This window comes from Silurus aristotelis (assembly GCF_946808225.1).
Source record: "Silurus aristotelis genome assembly, chromosome: 1".
In the NCBI taxonomy this organism is placed as follows: domain Eukaryota; kingdom Metazoa; phylum Chordata; class Actinopteri; order Siluriformes; family Siluridae; genus Silurus; species Silurus aristotelis.
This window is the reverse complement of record NC_139574.1, coordinates 28,048,883-28,064,918: the sequence shown is the minus strand read 5'-3', so window position 1 is coordinate 28,064,918 and position 16,036 is coordinate 28,048,883. Positions and strand designations below refer to the sequence as shown.

The 16,036-nt window shown below is 37.6% G+C and overlaps 1 protein-coding gene across 6 annotated transcripts in view; it reads left to right on the top strand.

Annotated features, from left to right (window-relative positions):
* col14a1a (collagen, type XIV, alpha 1a) overlaps positions 1 to 15,837 on the top strand; it is a 93,732-nt gene extending 77,895 nt beyond the window's left edge. For 2 of the 6 annotated variants that reach the window (XR_014535625.1, XR_014535626.1), the window contains exons 40-49: positions 238 to 291; positions 6,729 to 6,782; positions 6,882 to 6,953; positions 8,644 to 8,679; positions 8,920 to 8,986; positions 10,753 to 10,941; positions 11,882 to 11,959; positions 13,112 to 13,267; positions 14,212 to 14,424; positions 14,703 to 15,837. Coding sequence is in view for 4 of the 6 variants with exons in the window: in XM_083554059.1 (XP_083410185.1) it covers positions 238 to 291; positions 6,729 to 6,782; positions 6,882 to 6,953; positions 8,644 to 8,679; positions 8,920 to 8,986; positions 10,753 to 10,941; positions 11,882 to 11,959; positions 13,112 to 13,267; positions 14,750 to 14,982 (939 nt within the window). In the remaining 2 variants the exon portion in view is untranslated. Of the gene's footprint in view, positions 1 to 237; positions 292 to 6,728; positions 6,783 to 6,881; positions 6,954 to 8,643; positions 8,680 to 8,919; positions 8,987 to 10,752; positions 10,942 to 11,881; positions 11,960 to 13,111; positions 13,268 to 14,211 lie in introns of all 6 variants that reach the window. The other 4 variants (XM_083554061.1, XM_083554062.1, XM_083554059.1 and 1 more) reach the window with 2 other exon arrangements.
* Positions 15,838 to 16,036: the final 199 nt, after the last annotated feature.

The window sequence follows — 16,036 nt, the reverse complement described above, 5'->3', positions numbered from 1 at the left end:
CATGTTATTCTGATCTTGCTCAGATGTTTGTGTGTGTGTGTGTGTGTGTGTGTGTGTGTGTGTGTGTGTGTGTGTGCACGCGCACTAATTGGGAAGTGTACCATCACCCCATGGAAGTCACTCCAATAAACATATCCATTGCTGTAGTCGTAGATTTTTATTTCCACTATATTTTTTAGTTTGTTGTTTGTATTTATTTGCTAATTTATTAAATGATTTATCGATTTCTTATGTCAGGGTGTGCCAGGAGCCAGTGGAGGACCCGGCAGAGACGGCCCACCAGGACAAAGGGTAAGAATGATCACTAACCTTAATTAAACAATTTGTATCTGTTACAAACCCTACATGTTGAAAGCGGAAACAATGTTATGTGGGATCTTTCTTTTGATTTATTTAGCTGCAGTTGAAACATTATTATAAATAATATTTAATATAATATCATATTTAAAAAATACAAGCATTGTTGGAATAAATTTAAGACATATATACATTTATGCATGAATAATACACAATATATAAAGATAATCTATGTTGTATATACTATGAATCTCAAACCATGACTATGAATCTAACTGAATGGTAAATGCAGGCGGTAATAAAAACATCAGTGTCCGAACAGTGTAGTTCAGTAGGGAAATGGTTATGTTAACCCTAACATTTCCAATCTTAGCATTGAATAATTTTAGAGTTTAAAAGCCTTCTTCATTCTATAAACTCATATACATACTGTATTAAATGCTGATGGAAAATTCTGTGGTATTGGCACAGTAATTGGAATACTAATTCAGTCACACCACATGGATTGCTCATCAAATAGAACTGGCAAGTGTTTCTGTCCAGGAATAGATCTGATTACAGATGGAGGGGCCCAGTCAAACCATCAGGTCCAGTCTACTACATCACATCAGAGTAACCGTGTTGTGTCCAGCATTCATTTCTGCTGTGTGCACAGTGAATATTTTTTTTCATAGTGTTATTTATTGCATTATATCTGTGCCAGGCAGTCAGTTTTTATCTTAAAGGTAACAGAAGAGATGATCGTCCAGAGGGACACATACACATTAATGTAATGAATGAAAATAAACTTTCCATTCCATAGGGTTTCTTCAGTTTGTCCTTCTGGGGGAACTTTTTTTAAATAGACGTCTGCACAATGATTTACAAATGAGTTGACTTTTCCTCAAATCATACACTTTGAAGTACAGAAGAAATTTCTAAAAGCTTGGTTTTTATGCTCGCACAGAACACACAGTCCAGGATCCAGAATCTTCTTATCCTGTATACTGGCATAAAAAGTTAATTAGCATCATGTAGAAAGCTTATGACCAAGCCAGATCACTGAGTTACAGAGCAACGCATGATTCCTCTCTGGCTCACTCCGATACTCTACGATCCCCTTCCTGGATAAAAACAAAGAAAAAGACTGACAGAGAGAATGAGTGAAGGAGAGAGAGGGAGAATGACTTTGATCCCGTGGGAAGGGAAAAAAACTGATCCATGTGGGTATGCGTTGGTTTTTGTGTGCGCGGAACGACTACTCTAGGCTTACTCTCTTGATGTGGCTGCCGCAAAAAGCACTTTAAATATGAGAAGCGTTCAAACAGTGTAGTGTTTTCGTTCCAAATGGCTTGTATCGCATAAAAACCTCTTATACAATATTGTGGGTAACGAATCACACTTATTAAAGGTTCATTTTTAGCAAGCGAGATAGAAAGACACAAAGATCGTGCCAATAGCATAATAAGTAGATGGAATTTTGCACATATAAAATAATCTCTCACTTTTAATCTTATTCTGGATTTCTTAAAACGTATCTTATACTATATACTATTTTTTCAGCCCCAATACCTCTGTATATCATCAATATCAGAGTATTAGGTATTTTTAAAGGTTAACTGCCTCCAAAGTGCCACTATTTTTTAATAAAAGCTTTAATTTTTTTTCCCTTTACAAAAGATTTATTGTACAAGTTGTTTGATGTGGTTCCTTGTCCAGCCTGTCCCACCTGAATAAACACTTCCTGTCATATAGACTTCAGCACTAACTCTGTCATGGATGTGAGTTCATTTTGCACAGCACCTGTAATGTTCAATGTTAATAAACATTAAAGTGCCTTTATAGGCTGCAGAAAATGACCATGAATCTTTTTAAGTGGATAAATTCAGCAGACTACATGCAAATTTATTGGTATTTCTGTCATTCAAGTCCTCATTTTAAGCATGATTTGTCTGTTTTTGTCTTCCTCTGTAGTTCCAATTAAGTTTTGGAAATATTGCTCAGCTCTCCAACATATGTAGACTTATTGAGAAGTATATAAAATTAACCCCCACAAAACCTGTTCTTCAGACTAGAGAAAGCTACATGGAAACCGATGGTATAAAAGCAAAGAGGGAGTTTATATCCTTTACAGAGCTGTGACAAAACATGAAAAAGGCAATACTTTAAAGTACAGTCACAGTATCTTTACCTTTATACATATGGATGAGGAATCTTATATTAGGTTTAGTTTATACCCAAACACCAGAACTTTTCTTATGGATTTATACTAAAAATACAGCTGGACCAGATTGAGAGAAAATTTATACTTAAGATGGTGAGATCTAAATATTAAGCCTCATGATTATTTACAAATAGACTCAAAAAGTCTATTTGTCTAAAAGTCCAAAAGATTTGTGCTAGATTTGCTCAGAATTAAGGTGCTGTTAGATTTACTAAGAATAATACTAATTAATGCAAACCTTGATTGAGTGATTACAAATCTTATAGGTTATTTGCTTACATTTATATATATATATATATATATATATATATATATATATATATATATATATATATATATATATATATATATATATACTGTTTATACTGTTTATACTGTATATATATATATATATATATATATATATATATATATATATATATATATATGCATATTGTATATTATTTATATTCATTTTAAAAGAAAAAGAAAGTATGCCAACACAAACCTATAAATTAAGACTAAACCATTGGAGTCCTTCCATTATGACAGGAGGCTGCACATAGCCATAAGCCATAAACAAAAGGCTTCAACTGATGGAAGGTTGTGAGGGAGCGGACGTTTTAAAGACTGCTTTGATTTTCTGGGGGGATTAAACTAGCTTATTAATCAGTTCTAATCAGTTCACAGCACTTTTTTTTGTGCCACGGCTGCGCGTAATTTTAGATCCAATCGAGACACATAAAAAAGACTACCATAATCTTTTCACTTCAAAAATTCATAACTGATGAATTAAATAAATAATTGGCCTTTTTTTATAAGTTCTCTCTACATTTCAATATTTTCAGGTGCTTTTGTGCTAAAAGTTTTCTTTTTGGCATAAAAGTAAATCAAAATACACTATATGGAATAAGTTTGTGGACACCTGACCGTAAGATTTGTAATAACCTCCACTCTCCTGGGAGGACGTTGCATTAGATTTCAGATTATGCTTTTGGAGATTTGTGCTCATTCAGCCACAAGGGCATTAGTATCAGGTACTGATGTAAGGTGAGGAGGCGTGTGGTGCAGTCAGCCTTCCAATTTACCGCAAAGCTGTTCAGTAGGGTTTAGATTAGAGCTCTATAGCAGTCCATTCAAGATCTTCCAATCCAAACCATTGTCATGCTGGAACAGGTTTGGGCCTTTAAGTTCAAGTGAATAGAATATAAAATTTTTTTTTTATTATTTAAAGCTAAAGACTTCATATTTGAGGTAACAGTTTGGCTGAAACACATATGGCTGAAAAGGTCAGTTATACCAACAATTTTGTGAATACTGTAATACCCTCTGTTTTACTGCGGTTCGAATCTCACGCCCCCGGTTTATCTACAAATTGCATTTGCCACATCACTAATTTGTTTTGCTAATTTTCCAGGTCTCTCGCAGATAGCACAATAGACCAAAAAATAGTTTTTATGGAGCTTCATGTTGAAATAATGAAATGTATTAATAAAAACATAATTATTAATTATAAAATGAACAAAATTATTAATACAGTACAGTAAGCACTTCCGTATTTGGCAACATACATACTATAAGAAATGACTAGCATTACAGTGTTTGTAGCATGTACATTGTTTATTGGTTGATGTGTCCTCTGATGTGTCCTCTGATGTGTCCTCTGGAGTTAAAGACATACGTCACTAGATTTAGCCAATGAAAATAAAGAACGCGGTGATGTGTATCTTTAACTCAGCCTTTTTTTGGACGTCATAGGACACTTCAACCAATAAACAAGCAGAGAAACTACGCATAGGCTACTCGACTACAGAACGGTATACTGTACAATACATGTACTCACTATAAATGTGATACAGTGTACTGTATTTCTACGAATTGACACAAAATTCAACTATATATTCTTGCAAATGTTTTCTGTGTGTGTTTAAAGTGTGTGAGAGGATAATTTACGGCTTAAAGAAAAATTATTTTTGGGGTAACGTCCATTTATCGCAGTTTTTCATTTATCACGGGTGGTTTTGGAATGTAACCACCACGATAAATTGGGGATTACTGTATAGTTTAACTTCCGTCTTTCTGTCTTTTCTTGCGAGGTTTAACAGTAATAAAAAATTAAAAAAACTTTTGTAAATCTGGCTGAAACTTCTAGTTTTGTTTGTCTTATGCAAACATTTACAAACTTTTATTTTTCAAAAAGATAAATAATTTAATCAATTATATGTTGTATTTGACCAAATTGTGTCATATTCAACAAACAAATTAATTTCACCAAAATGGCAAAAGGGATGGTTTAGTCAACAAAATAATGACTGCATTTTTTCCCCCCTAAAAAATATAGTTATTGACAGAAGCATTAAACATGTGCTTAATTAAAATTAAAGTTCAAGCTTTCTGCTATTCATTGCAGCTGTGGTTGTCAGCTCACAATGGTGAGCTTAACATGTCTTTAAGCTGCTCCACTAACGCAGACTTAATCCATGATGACGTGTTTATTGAGGTCTTCATTCCTTTTTTTTTTGGCTATTTTTCATATTTCAAAGCAACAAAAGCAGTGGTTTATGGGTATTTTTCACAAGCGATTTTTAATATAAAATGTCTACTGTACAAGACGGCTGCATTTAATCAGACTGTTCCCGAAATTATACACAGCTTGCTCTGTTATTAAAATGAAAAAATCCCATTATTCATTATGAATTGCTTATTTATCTTGTTTGGAGGACAATATATCATCTACCACATAAACTATTGGAGATTTTTTTCAATTATTGTAGATATTTGTGCGTAAGCTTTTCCATTTTACAATCAAGGTTCTCAATGATTTTATTTTATTTTTTCTTTCAATGTATCTCTCCCAAACAACAACTCATTAATAAATTTGATTTCTTCTTGTCCATACCAACATATATGCATCCAGTTTTCGAGCTCATGTGCCCAGGTCATTATCAGCGATCCACTGGTAGCTCTAATAGCAGTGAATGGTCTTAGGAACAGCAGGGATTGGCTTGGGCATGAATCCTACAGAAGCTAAATGTATTTTGCAGTAATGTTGTACCATGTGGAAATGATTTTGTTGCATAGTGGCTGAAAATTGGATAGCTGCACAGTCTTGCTGCTAACAGCCCTTTCCACCTCATCCCAAAATGCTCAATGGGGTTGAAATCTGGGGAATTCACAGACCACTGCAGCAATAAAAATCGCTGTCATGTCCCTGCAAACATTCGATGATATATACCGTGTTACATAGTGCATTATCATGCTGGAGGCATCATTTCTAGTGTAAATAAGCTGCAAACGCTGGCTTGGTCATCAGTGTTCGGTAATGCGTAGATAAACTGCTGTTCAGACCTTCTTCAGTGGGTATCAGGGGACATATTGTGTCTGAGGAAAAAAGATCTCCACATTATCACATGGGTTTGAAAACTACCAATTATTGATTTTAATGTGTTGCTGGATTCTCATACATAAAATTTCTGTACATTCTACGTGGATGCGGTCTCAAGTGAGGCATCTGTCATTCATGCTGAACTTGAGCAAAATGCAGGAGTAGCCAATTATTGTTTTCAGTTGTTAGTTGAACTAGAAAGTGGATTGCATTAACTGCAGCTGAAAAAGTATACAACAAACTATTATAATTTGGATTATAATGATTGAATATTATAATGCTAAAGTGTTGAGGTGTTGGATTTTGTAGCATGCTTAAATGAAGTCAAATTAATCAATGAAGTTCAATTAAAGAACTGAAATGCTCAGCATGTTTACTGTTTTCTAAGGCAATATTTCAGAGTTTTCACGTACACTCATCAGGCAAAACATTATGACCACCTGCCTAATATTGTGTCGGTCCTCTTTTTGCTGCCAAAACAGACCCGACTCGTTGAGCATTAACAGCATTAACTTCTTTAGCAATTAGAGCTACTGTTGCTCTGTTGGCTCGGACCACACGGGCCAACCTTCACTCCCCATTGCATTATGAGCCGCCCATGACCCTGTTGCCAGTTTTGATAGATACTGACCACTGCACGCTTGCCCATTTTTCCTGCTTACTGTATTTGAGGACTTTGAGGACAAAAAGTTGACTTGCTGCCTAATATATACTGGCCATAATGGTTTAATGTCCTCTGTTGATTTGTATGTTTACTCATTTAATTTTGTCTTGTCAAGTCAGTGACAATGGCAATGAGACAATTTGTTATTTTATCATTATTCAGTGTATAAGTCATTTGATAATGGAATTTTATTTCTAAAGGGTTTGCCTGGAAAAGATGGACCACAGGGACAACATGGCCCACCAGGTCCTATTGTAAGTACAGTATTATCTTGTATTTCCCAGACATCCTCAGGACCACCCAGTTGTCTTAAGCTCTTCTTTACCCATTGGTCATTCGGTTTGTTACAACAGGGCAGTCCAGGTGCTCCAGGAGCTCCAGGCACCACTGGACCCCCAGGACCACATGGTGATCATGGACCACCTGTAAGTAGAAAAGCAGTACATATAGAAACCCATATTTAGGTCCTAAAATTAGTAATCAGTAGGAAGATCACAGTCTTGCAGAAGAGTGAAATGTAACTGTTCACATTTTATTTTTTAAGTCTACGGTAAGTCACAGTAGCCATAAGGGCCTGACATTTCACCACGCACATATTCCCTTAATTTTATGTGTATTTTTAGTTTCTCCAGTTCAGACGAATTGCGTGAGTTGAAAGCATGTGTTGTGTTTAAAATGATGCACCAGTTGGTTCTGGGACTCTGTCCCACTGCTGAGTCATTTTCCTGACTGCATCTAGCTTCACACACTGACTGAGGCTCTGAACTTCAGACCACCCTGAACAGACAGAGAAAGAAGCTAACACTGTAAACAAACAGGTCATGACCTCAGTTAATTGACACTGGTCTGTTCAATCTCCTCTTCTGATTGTGTTAGCGCTCAGCTCATTTCTGCTCCCTTCTGTGCTCCATCATTTGACTTTCCTCCATATAATTAGCATTTCCAATATTTGGAATAATGTAATGTAATGTAATATTTGTTTGCAAACACCAACAATTATTCAACCGAGCATTTTGAAAGACAAAAGAGAAAAAGAAATCTTTGTCACATATACATTACAGAGATGTTTTTTCCGTCGCCTATCCCAGCTTTTCAGAGAGCCGAGGCTGGAATTTCCAGAGTCATACATCAGGAGCAGAAAGGGTTAAGGGCCCAACAGTGGCAGCTTGGTGGTGCTTAAACTCCTGACCTTCTGATCAGCAACCAGAGCACCGCTGCTCCTACACAGGGATCTTAATATAGACAGGCATTTTTTTTTGCATCTAAAGTCACTACAGTCACCCTCCATGCTGAACTCTTGAACGCTTAAGAGGATTTACTTAGAAGAAACTTCAGCTACTGCTTGTGTGGATTTAAGAATGTTTGTTTCTCCTTTTTACATTAGAAGCAAGCAAGGGATTAAATAATGTGAAGCAACGTCAATCTCCATTATATTCCTGCAGAGCGATTCCAGTGCGAATGACTTGCGTTCAGGCGGAAAACGAGAGCTCTGAAATTGAGGATTTGTTTAGAGATGGTGGTTAAGAAGAACCATCGGCTTGCGTGTAGCGATGTGGACCTTTCCGTTGATCCCTTGTTATTAACCCTAATATACAGGTTGTCAGTAGATGACAGGTTTAACATCGGTTGGTCCATGAACACTGAGACTCATTAAAAATACATTCTAGCGCTGTGCTATTTTATGCAATGCTTCATATTTATTGCTACGCATGCTCTTGCACTTAAGATTTAAGAATGACAAACATGTTGGCACATTTATTAGCTTCTTATATGCGCAAGTTTTCCAGACCTCAAAATGACCATTCTATGATATAAGAATTATTTAGTAGCCTTAGTATTCTGGGCCATCTTCTGTCTCTGCATTAGCTGAACAACACGTCTCCTTTATGTTCTTGGCCCGTGTGCTGCATTCATGATGATTTTGTCATAATCCCTTTAATAACGACCTGTGTTGCAACAAAGGAGCCGTGTATGCTCTTTAAAACAACACTAGTGTCTTTTTTAGTTTTGATCAGCCAGAATCAGATGTGGGACTTAAACAAACAAGTGTTTACAATCTCCATTATCTTTGCAATACAGCTGTTTACCTACCTTTTACTTCCTTTTTTTCGCCAGGGTCCTTCTGGTACCAAAGGCGAGCGAGGAGAGAGAGTAAGTCTGATCTATTGTTTAAAGTTTTAAGAAGTATATCATCTTACTGATAGAAATCACACACACAAGCGCATATATAAGGCATTTTATAGCGCATATATATATATAAACATTATGCAGTACAAGCTGTTATCGGCTTCGTTAAACACCCTGTGATGTGCGTTTGTTGGAAAGAAAACAAAAGCAGCAGCAAAGCAATGGACACCTAACCTTCTGTTTTTTTTATTTTTGTCTTTAAAGGGCGACATGCAGTCACAGGCAGTTGTCCGCTCTATAGCCAGACAAGTGTGTGAACAACTAATTCAGAGTGAGTACGTTTCTGTTGGTTGTGAACATGTTGACTGTTAGTAGGTTACTAGGCTCTTCCTCGAATTATACAAAGCGTCCAAAGTGAGGGACACAAATACTGTCAAGTGTTTATTGAGTTTGTTAGTGATAACTGAATGGGCAAGTTATGCATGATATTTATTTTTCAACAGTGGTGAATGAAGTACACAAACCATGTATTTGAGTTTAGTAGACTCCAGTAAAAGAAAATTGCTCCCTTTAAACTTTCATATAAGTAGAAGTACAAAAGTACTTGCTTTCAACAAGTGGTGGACAGTAAGTAAGTAGCTTATTTCTTAACTCAAGTAGCTTTTTTGCGTATCTGTACTTTACTAAAGTATTTCCATTTGGGGAGACTTTTACTGCCAATCAAATCAAAATCCCGCTCCGCTGCCTACAACACGGGGCTCGCCACCAGGGACATGGACGAGTACAAGGCTGCGTCTTACAGTGTTCGCAGAGCGGTGAAGGACCGCTACTTCACTACATTACAGAGTTAAATATTTGACTTTTTACTCAACTACATTTTGTGCCAACCAATCAGGGTAGAGCGTGCGCTGTTCAAACTTGTTTTGATTGGCGCTTGCTCATATCTACTTATAACTAACATGTAAATCAGCTTTTGAGTGGAATAAATGATGGATACATTTCTGACTCTAACTTACCACAACACCCTTAGAATTATTTGCACAATTTTTGCACAAGTTGTTAAAAAAAGGTTTTGAGCTCATGATAATTTATTAGACATCAATCAGTGTTTGAATCATTAATATAATTCGATTAATAGATTGGTATTCTAAGAGTAACATTAGAGTCATTTTTACATAAACTGTGTTGATTAAGCAACAGACTCGTGACAAAAATAACAATAGGAACATTATAGCCATAATCAAAATACTTTAAATACTTAAGTACATTTGAATGCAAATACTTTTGTACTTTTATTCAAGTGAAATTTAAAAAAGGGAGCACTTTTCCTTTTACTGGAGTCATATTTTACCTACTGTATTTCTACTTTAACACAACTACATGGTTTGTGTACTTTATCCACCACTGGCCTTTGATTTTTGTCGCAAGATGTTATCATTTTGCTTCATCAACTCAGTTCAAGTAAAAAAAAAAAGCTCTAATGGGTTTTTTGTTGTTTTTTTTAATGTAAAAGAAAAAAAGCTACTTAAATACAGTACAGAGTTACATTTACTTCATTACTGTCCACCACTTTTTAGCAATGAATATACTCTAATATACTGTTAGATAGCTGTCTCCTTTATCAGGTGACAGGTATTATAACTTAGAATTATTTTATCTATGAAATCAAGCATTTGAGGGTTAAGGGCTCAGAAGTGGCAGATTGTTAGGGCTGGGATTTGAGTTGACTAACTTCCGGTCAGAAGTCCAATGTCTTAACCACTACCACGTCCCTGCTGCCATCAGTTCCCCCTGTGCTACCTCCAAGACACACAAAGCACAATTCTTGTAGAACTGCTGCTCATGCTGCAACAAATATGGAGCAAAGAGAAATCTGCCCCCAAACACACATATTTAGCAAAGCCAACTATGCGCTCTTGGACTCACGACCGAGGACGGCTGTGGCGATCTCCACAGTGAATAGGTTTTTGTTGCACCACATTATCATTATTATTATTTTTACTTCATTCAGCATAATTTAGAACATTTATATTTTATCATTTCAGCTCTATTAATATATCTATCTTGACTAACTTGTTTTGAAACTTGTCTTATCAGGCCATTTGTCTCGCTACAACTCAATCCTGAATCATATACCCAGTCAGTCGGTGTCAGTCCGGACAGTGCAAGGTCCTCCGGGTGAACCAGGCCGTCAGGGCCCTCTGGGACCACCGGGAGAGCAGGGACCGCCAGGTAGACCAGGCTTTCCTGGAGGTAATGGACTGAGCGGCCGTCCAGGAGAGAGAGGTGAGTTCATGTACACCATGGGAAAAAAAAAGACGTCAGAAGCCACCTGAGATTATGTTTTAGTGTTAGTGATACTGTCTGTTATACCGTCATAAATAACCATCACAAGAGAGCCACAAAGAGCTAACAAGCAAGTGAGGATCACAAGACCTGTACCGTTTCACACATGCCGCGCCACGTACACCGACAGGATGTCAGAACGACACAAAGCACAAATCTTGATATAATTAGTCCAGACTGGCCGCACAAGTCTCACAGCGTTCGCTAATGAGAGATGGTTTGAGGGGGTTAGTGGCATGGCCTATCATTACAAGAGTGCTATTTATGTGCTCAGGGTTGGGGTAATTGTCAGCCCTGGTCAGAGGTGATGGAGACCAGATTGCAGTGAAGAAGCCTGGGAAAAAACAAAAGCCTGTCTCTCCATAAAGGTTTAAATTCTGAGAAGTTTTGCATGTCGCAACATGGTTTTTTAGGGGGGGTGGGTGTGTGGGGGGATTTCAGATAAAAGCTAATAATAACTGCACAAGACTATTTTTGTATGCAGTCCATATTTTAAAATGTTCCACACTGCAGGATATCTGTGTGAAATCTTTCGCTTTCCTGCTGGACTCCATCATTTTTGTTGTTCTTTGCCAAACAATTTGGGACCCATGGATGTAGCTCTCACACTCTCTCCACATTCAGTGCTCAGTGGTGAAAGGTAAACTGAATAGCTGGACAAACACTCGAGCCATTTCTTGTGCAGACTTGTGTCAGTGTGAGTGTGTGCTACGCTACACTACACTACACTACACTACACTACACTACACTACACTACACTACACTCTGGTATCTTGATCCCTCTGCCTACCCAGTGTCATTAGAAGCCAGTAGTGTGCATGTCCAGAGAGATAGATGGTTTTGCTTAGTCTCACTTTAGTGTGTTTTTATTTTTGTTTAGGGCTCCCAGGAGATAAAGGAGAGAAAGGAAGTCCAGGTGTGGGGACACAAGGGCCTCGTGGCCTCCCAGGACCTCCAGGTAAACAAATAACTTTATCTCTGGCTGTAAAAGGCATAATTAGAACTTATATGTGGATGTGACTATATTTAATTCTATACTTTCTAAATCGAAACATGCAAAAATCATGCAGATGAAGGTCAAGATACTGTAGTTATCCAATGTTCATATCAAACATCAGAAAGGGGAAAAATACATTGACCTCATTGACTTTTTATCAGGGTATGGTGTTGTTGGTGCCAGATAAGCTGCTTCTGCCAGATGGTAGAGAGAATGTTGGCAACAGTATCATGAATCCACAGACAAAATGTGATTGTCATCCATTAAGGCTTATGGTGGTGTTGTAATGGTGTGGGAAATGTTTTCTTGGCATACACTGTCCAGTCCCTTAATATTAATCGCATATGGTTTGCAAGTCACCGCCTGACTATTATTTCTGATTGCATGCCTCCCTTAATGACAACAACCTTCATTTTCCTACTTCCAAACACGGTAATGCCCTGAAACTCGAAGCACATATAATCTCAATCTGGTTTCATAAACATCACAAGGATTTCAGACAAATCTGCAGAAGTTACATCAGTGTGGAGCAGAATCTCCAAGGAATGTTTCTAACACCTTGTGGAATCCATGCTATAAAGACTTATAGGCAATTCTGAGAAAGTATGATGTTCCTAATCAAGTGCCTACATATTAATGTGACAAAACTCTATTCTTTTTTCCTTTTGCAACTACAAATTTTATATACTGTCACACTTTTAATAAATTTATTTAATACTTCAGACGTGTACATTCTTGAAAAGTGCTTAATTCTACCATTCAATACAAGAAATCTGCAGGCTCCTTTGATATGATCGTAATGAATTCACACTCATGGGTTTATAAATAGCCTTCAGTACTTAAAAAAAAAATCCCTGCAATCATTTATTGGCCATTTTTGTTTTCTCTGAATATTACTGATATATTTAAGCTGAATAATTTTCAAATATATCTTGAGAGATCATCTTAAGGACATGGGTTTATTTTTTAAACAATACTTCTAATGGATGAAGCTCAAAGAATCTAAATGGCTAAATGAGCCAATGGAATTCAGATAGGAATCAGGTTTTGCTGAAAATACTGACAACATCCAATACAATCTCTGTGTTGATATGTATTTATGACTCTCTGCAGGGACTCCAGGTGAAGGCCGGACAGGTAGCCAGGGTCCTCCAGGCAGGCCTGGAAACCAGGGCTCTCCGGGTCGTCCAGGAAGTCCTGGAAAAACCGGCCCTGCTGGACCGACAGGTTACTGCGACCAAAACGCCTGCTTAGGGTACAACATAGGAGGTAAAGAAAGTTCTTATTCTTTTATATATATATATATATATATATATATTTCACTATTGTCTCTACTATTTTACATACTCCAGAGGACATTACGAAACATTAAAACAGGCTAGTTCCAAAAGTGAAACCTATTTTATCTTATACTAATTGTGCAGTTTTTCAATACTTGCAGTATTTGTGTAATATATTTCAGATATACGGCCATAATAAATTTTTTTGTATTTTTATCTTTTTGTACGCATCGAAGTCAACACTTTTGCCACTATGCAGGATTATCATCCAATAAAATTGCCTTTACTAGCAGACACAAAGAATAGTCATTACAGTAATTGTCCACATAAATTTAACAGAGTGTATACGCTATCCAGTTTTACAGTGAAACTTGTGGGAAGTTCACGCCTATCCTGGCGTGGGTGATTTTTATTAGGGAGAGTGTGTTCTGGGACATGACGCATCCCGCTGCATCAAGATGGAGGTTATTATGTGTATTTAAAAACGAGTGGTAGTAGTAGTAGTTGGTGGTTTATTCCATGATTGGAATAACATTTATTTCCTACCGATATGAATATGGAAAGTGTACTTCATTAGCGTTAATAAAATTTAGGGCAAATAAAAAAAAAAACAGGATTTTTTTTGCTTGTCTCAGCCCATTATCACTATACTCTTTGGAGAGAAAAAAAAGTATAAAAAAATGAAATATTTATTGTTTCATCCGATGGTTGGAAGATCTCTTTCCATTCACGCAATTCTCTTAGCTGAAAACGTTTTATATAGGTAGATGAAGCACATTTATTGACAATACTGTGTATACTGTAGCTAGTATATGAAACTGCTGCAAAGGGGGAAAGCCTGAGCCCAGGTGGTCATAATAATGATCATGTCGTACTTACATGGTGTGTTTCTCTCTCCTTTCCTGCGTCTCCTCATCTGTCTCCGGACTCTAGGGCAAGGTGAAGTGCAGTATGAGAATGACTACTGAGAGGCATTCTCTGAAACTCTGCTGCCATTCCTCTTCTTTCCCTTTATCCCTCCATTCCCTATCCTTTGGCAAATATAAAGACTGTGGCTAGGAAAAGACTACAACCTTCAAGCTTCTATATTATATATAATGCCATATTCTCCCAAACCTGAAGAACACCACCACTAACACAGCAAAGGTCCTGCATGCCTATTCACACAAATCCATCCAGCTTTCTTTACTGCCCTGTCTGGCTGTCTGTCTATCAATCTATCTATCTAGCCATCACTCCTTCTCACTCTCTCTGGGCTGAAATGTTTCTTACAGCTATCCTTGATAACACTTCCCCAGAACGCCATAATTTCTCGTACGTGTCTTCTGCTTACTGTTTACTCTAACACTGTGCCTTTATCTCTCTGCTGCTCTTCTCTGATGCTAACCCATTGGCTACTTTCTTGGTGGTGGTGAATGACACAGACAGAGGAAACATGGATGACCAACCCAATTCCCCAATCTTCCCATAGTACAACAGTTACCTCCCAGTTCCTACCAAAACTACGGGACCACTGACACTAATGACGAACAGGAGGACGAGGAAGTGGACCCGTATGGGGGATACCGCCAATACCCACCCCAGTACTACCAGCCCAGCTATCCCAACCCTGACGCCACGATGAGGGAGCGAGGCACGCACCGCTTCTCCCGCAGCCTGACTGAGAGGAATGGAGCTCAGACCACAACACAAGAAAAGGATTAATCTGCACACTGACAGCTCCATCCACAAACACACAAATACACTCTTAGTATTAAGCCAGTGTCCAGTAGGAAAGCATCAACTGAATGGTATTTGGAAAGTGCCTGTTTGGGAGGGTGTTATGGAGGGAGGGCAGTATACCATACTGTGCCCACCAGACTTTCAATGACCTTTTTTTGTTCGTTTGTAAAAGTGCATGCAGTCATTTAAAATCACAGAAAGCTCTCACAAAAAAAGATCATTTGTATCAGTTGTTTGTTTTTTTAATTTGGGGTTGAATTTGTACAGTTGTGTAATTGTTTTTATAATAAAAAAAAAGGAGATTAAATTTCAGTGCTTCCATGTTTAATCGTCCCAGCTTTCAATGTTTCCGTCGCATTATTGTCATTTCTTTACGGAAAGGTGAATCCTTGGCAGTTTCCCGGACAATAAAAAAAATGTAATCATCAAACCAAATAAGTCCAACATGATGCTTCTAAACACCACATACTGTCTGGAGTGTGATTATACAATCACATGTCAATGTGAATTTCCTGTGCTCTTGTAAGGATAAATGTTTTGCAGTCTGATGGGATTTAGTAAGGGCTCTTGAACCTTTTTTTTGGTTGTTTGTTTAAATACAAGAGCTCCTACTCGAAGTCCTGTTCTGTCTCTCTCAGTATATGCGATTGTCCTATGGGCCTATTCACTGTGGAAGAGTGTTGAATAGTTAGGCCTGTGGTCTACTGTCCTCTCCGAATGAATCAAACTGTGTGCGTTGAACAGGTGCCAGAGGAATGGCTCACTACCAAACTTTTGAAGCATAAAAGTAACTTATTTTTACTTTGTTTTTGTAACCAATAAAACTGTAATATGACAGCGGTGATGTCTTGTCTCGTTTCTTTGTTACTGTTTTCTCTATAAAAGCCCATAAGGCGGTCAAGCTCAGACACGGCGATCTTGATTAGGGCTCACATCAAAGATGTGTTTGACGACTCCTGCAGACACACGTCCTCCTTTTACACCACGGATGTCGAACAGTGAAAACAGCACTTCCACAATTGCAGTACAACCTGCA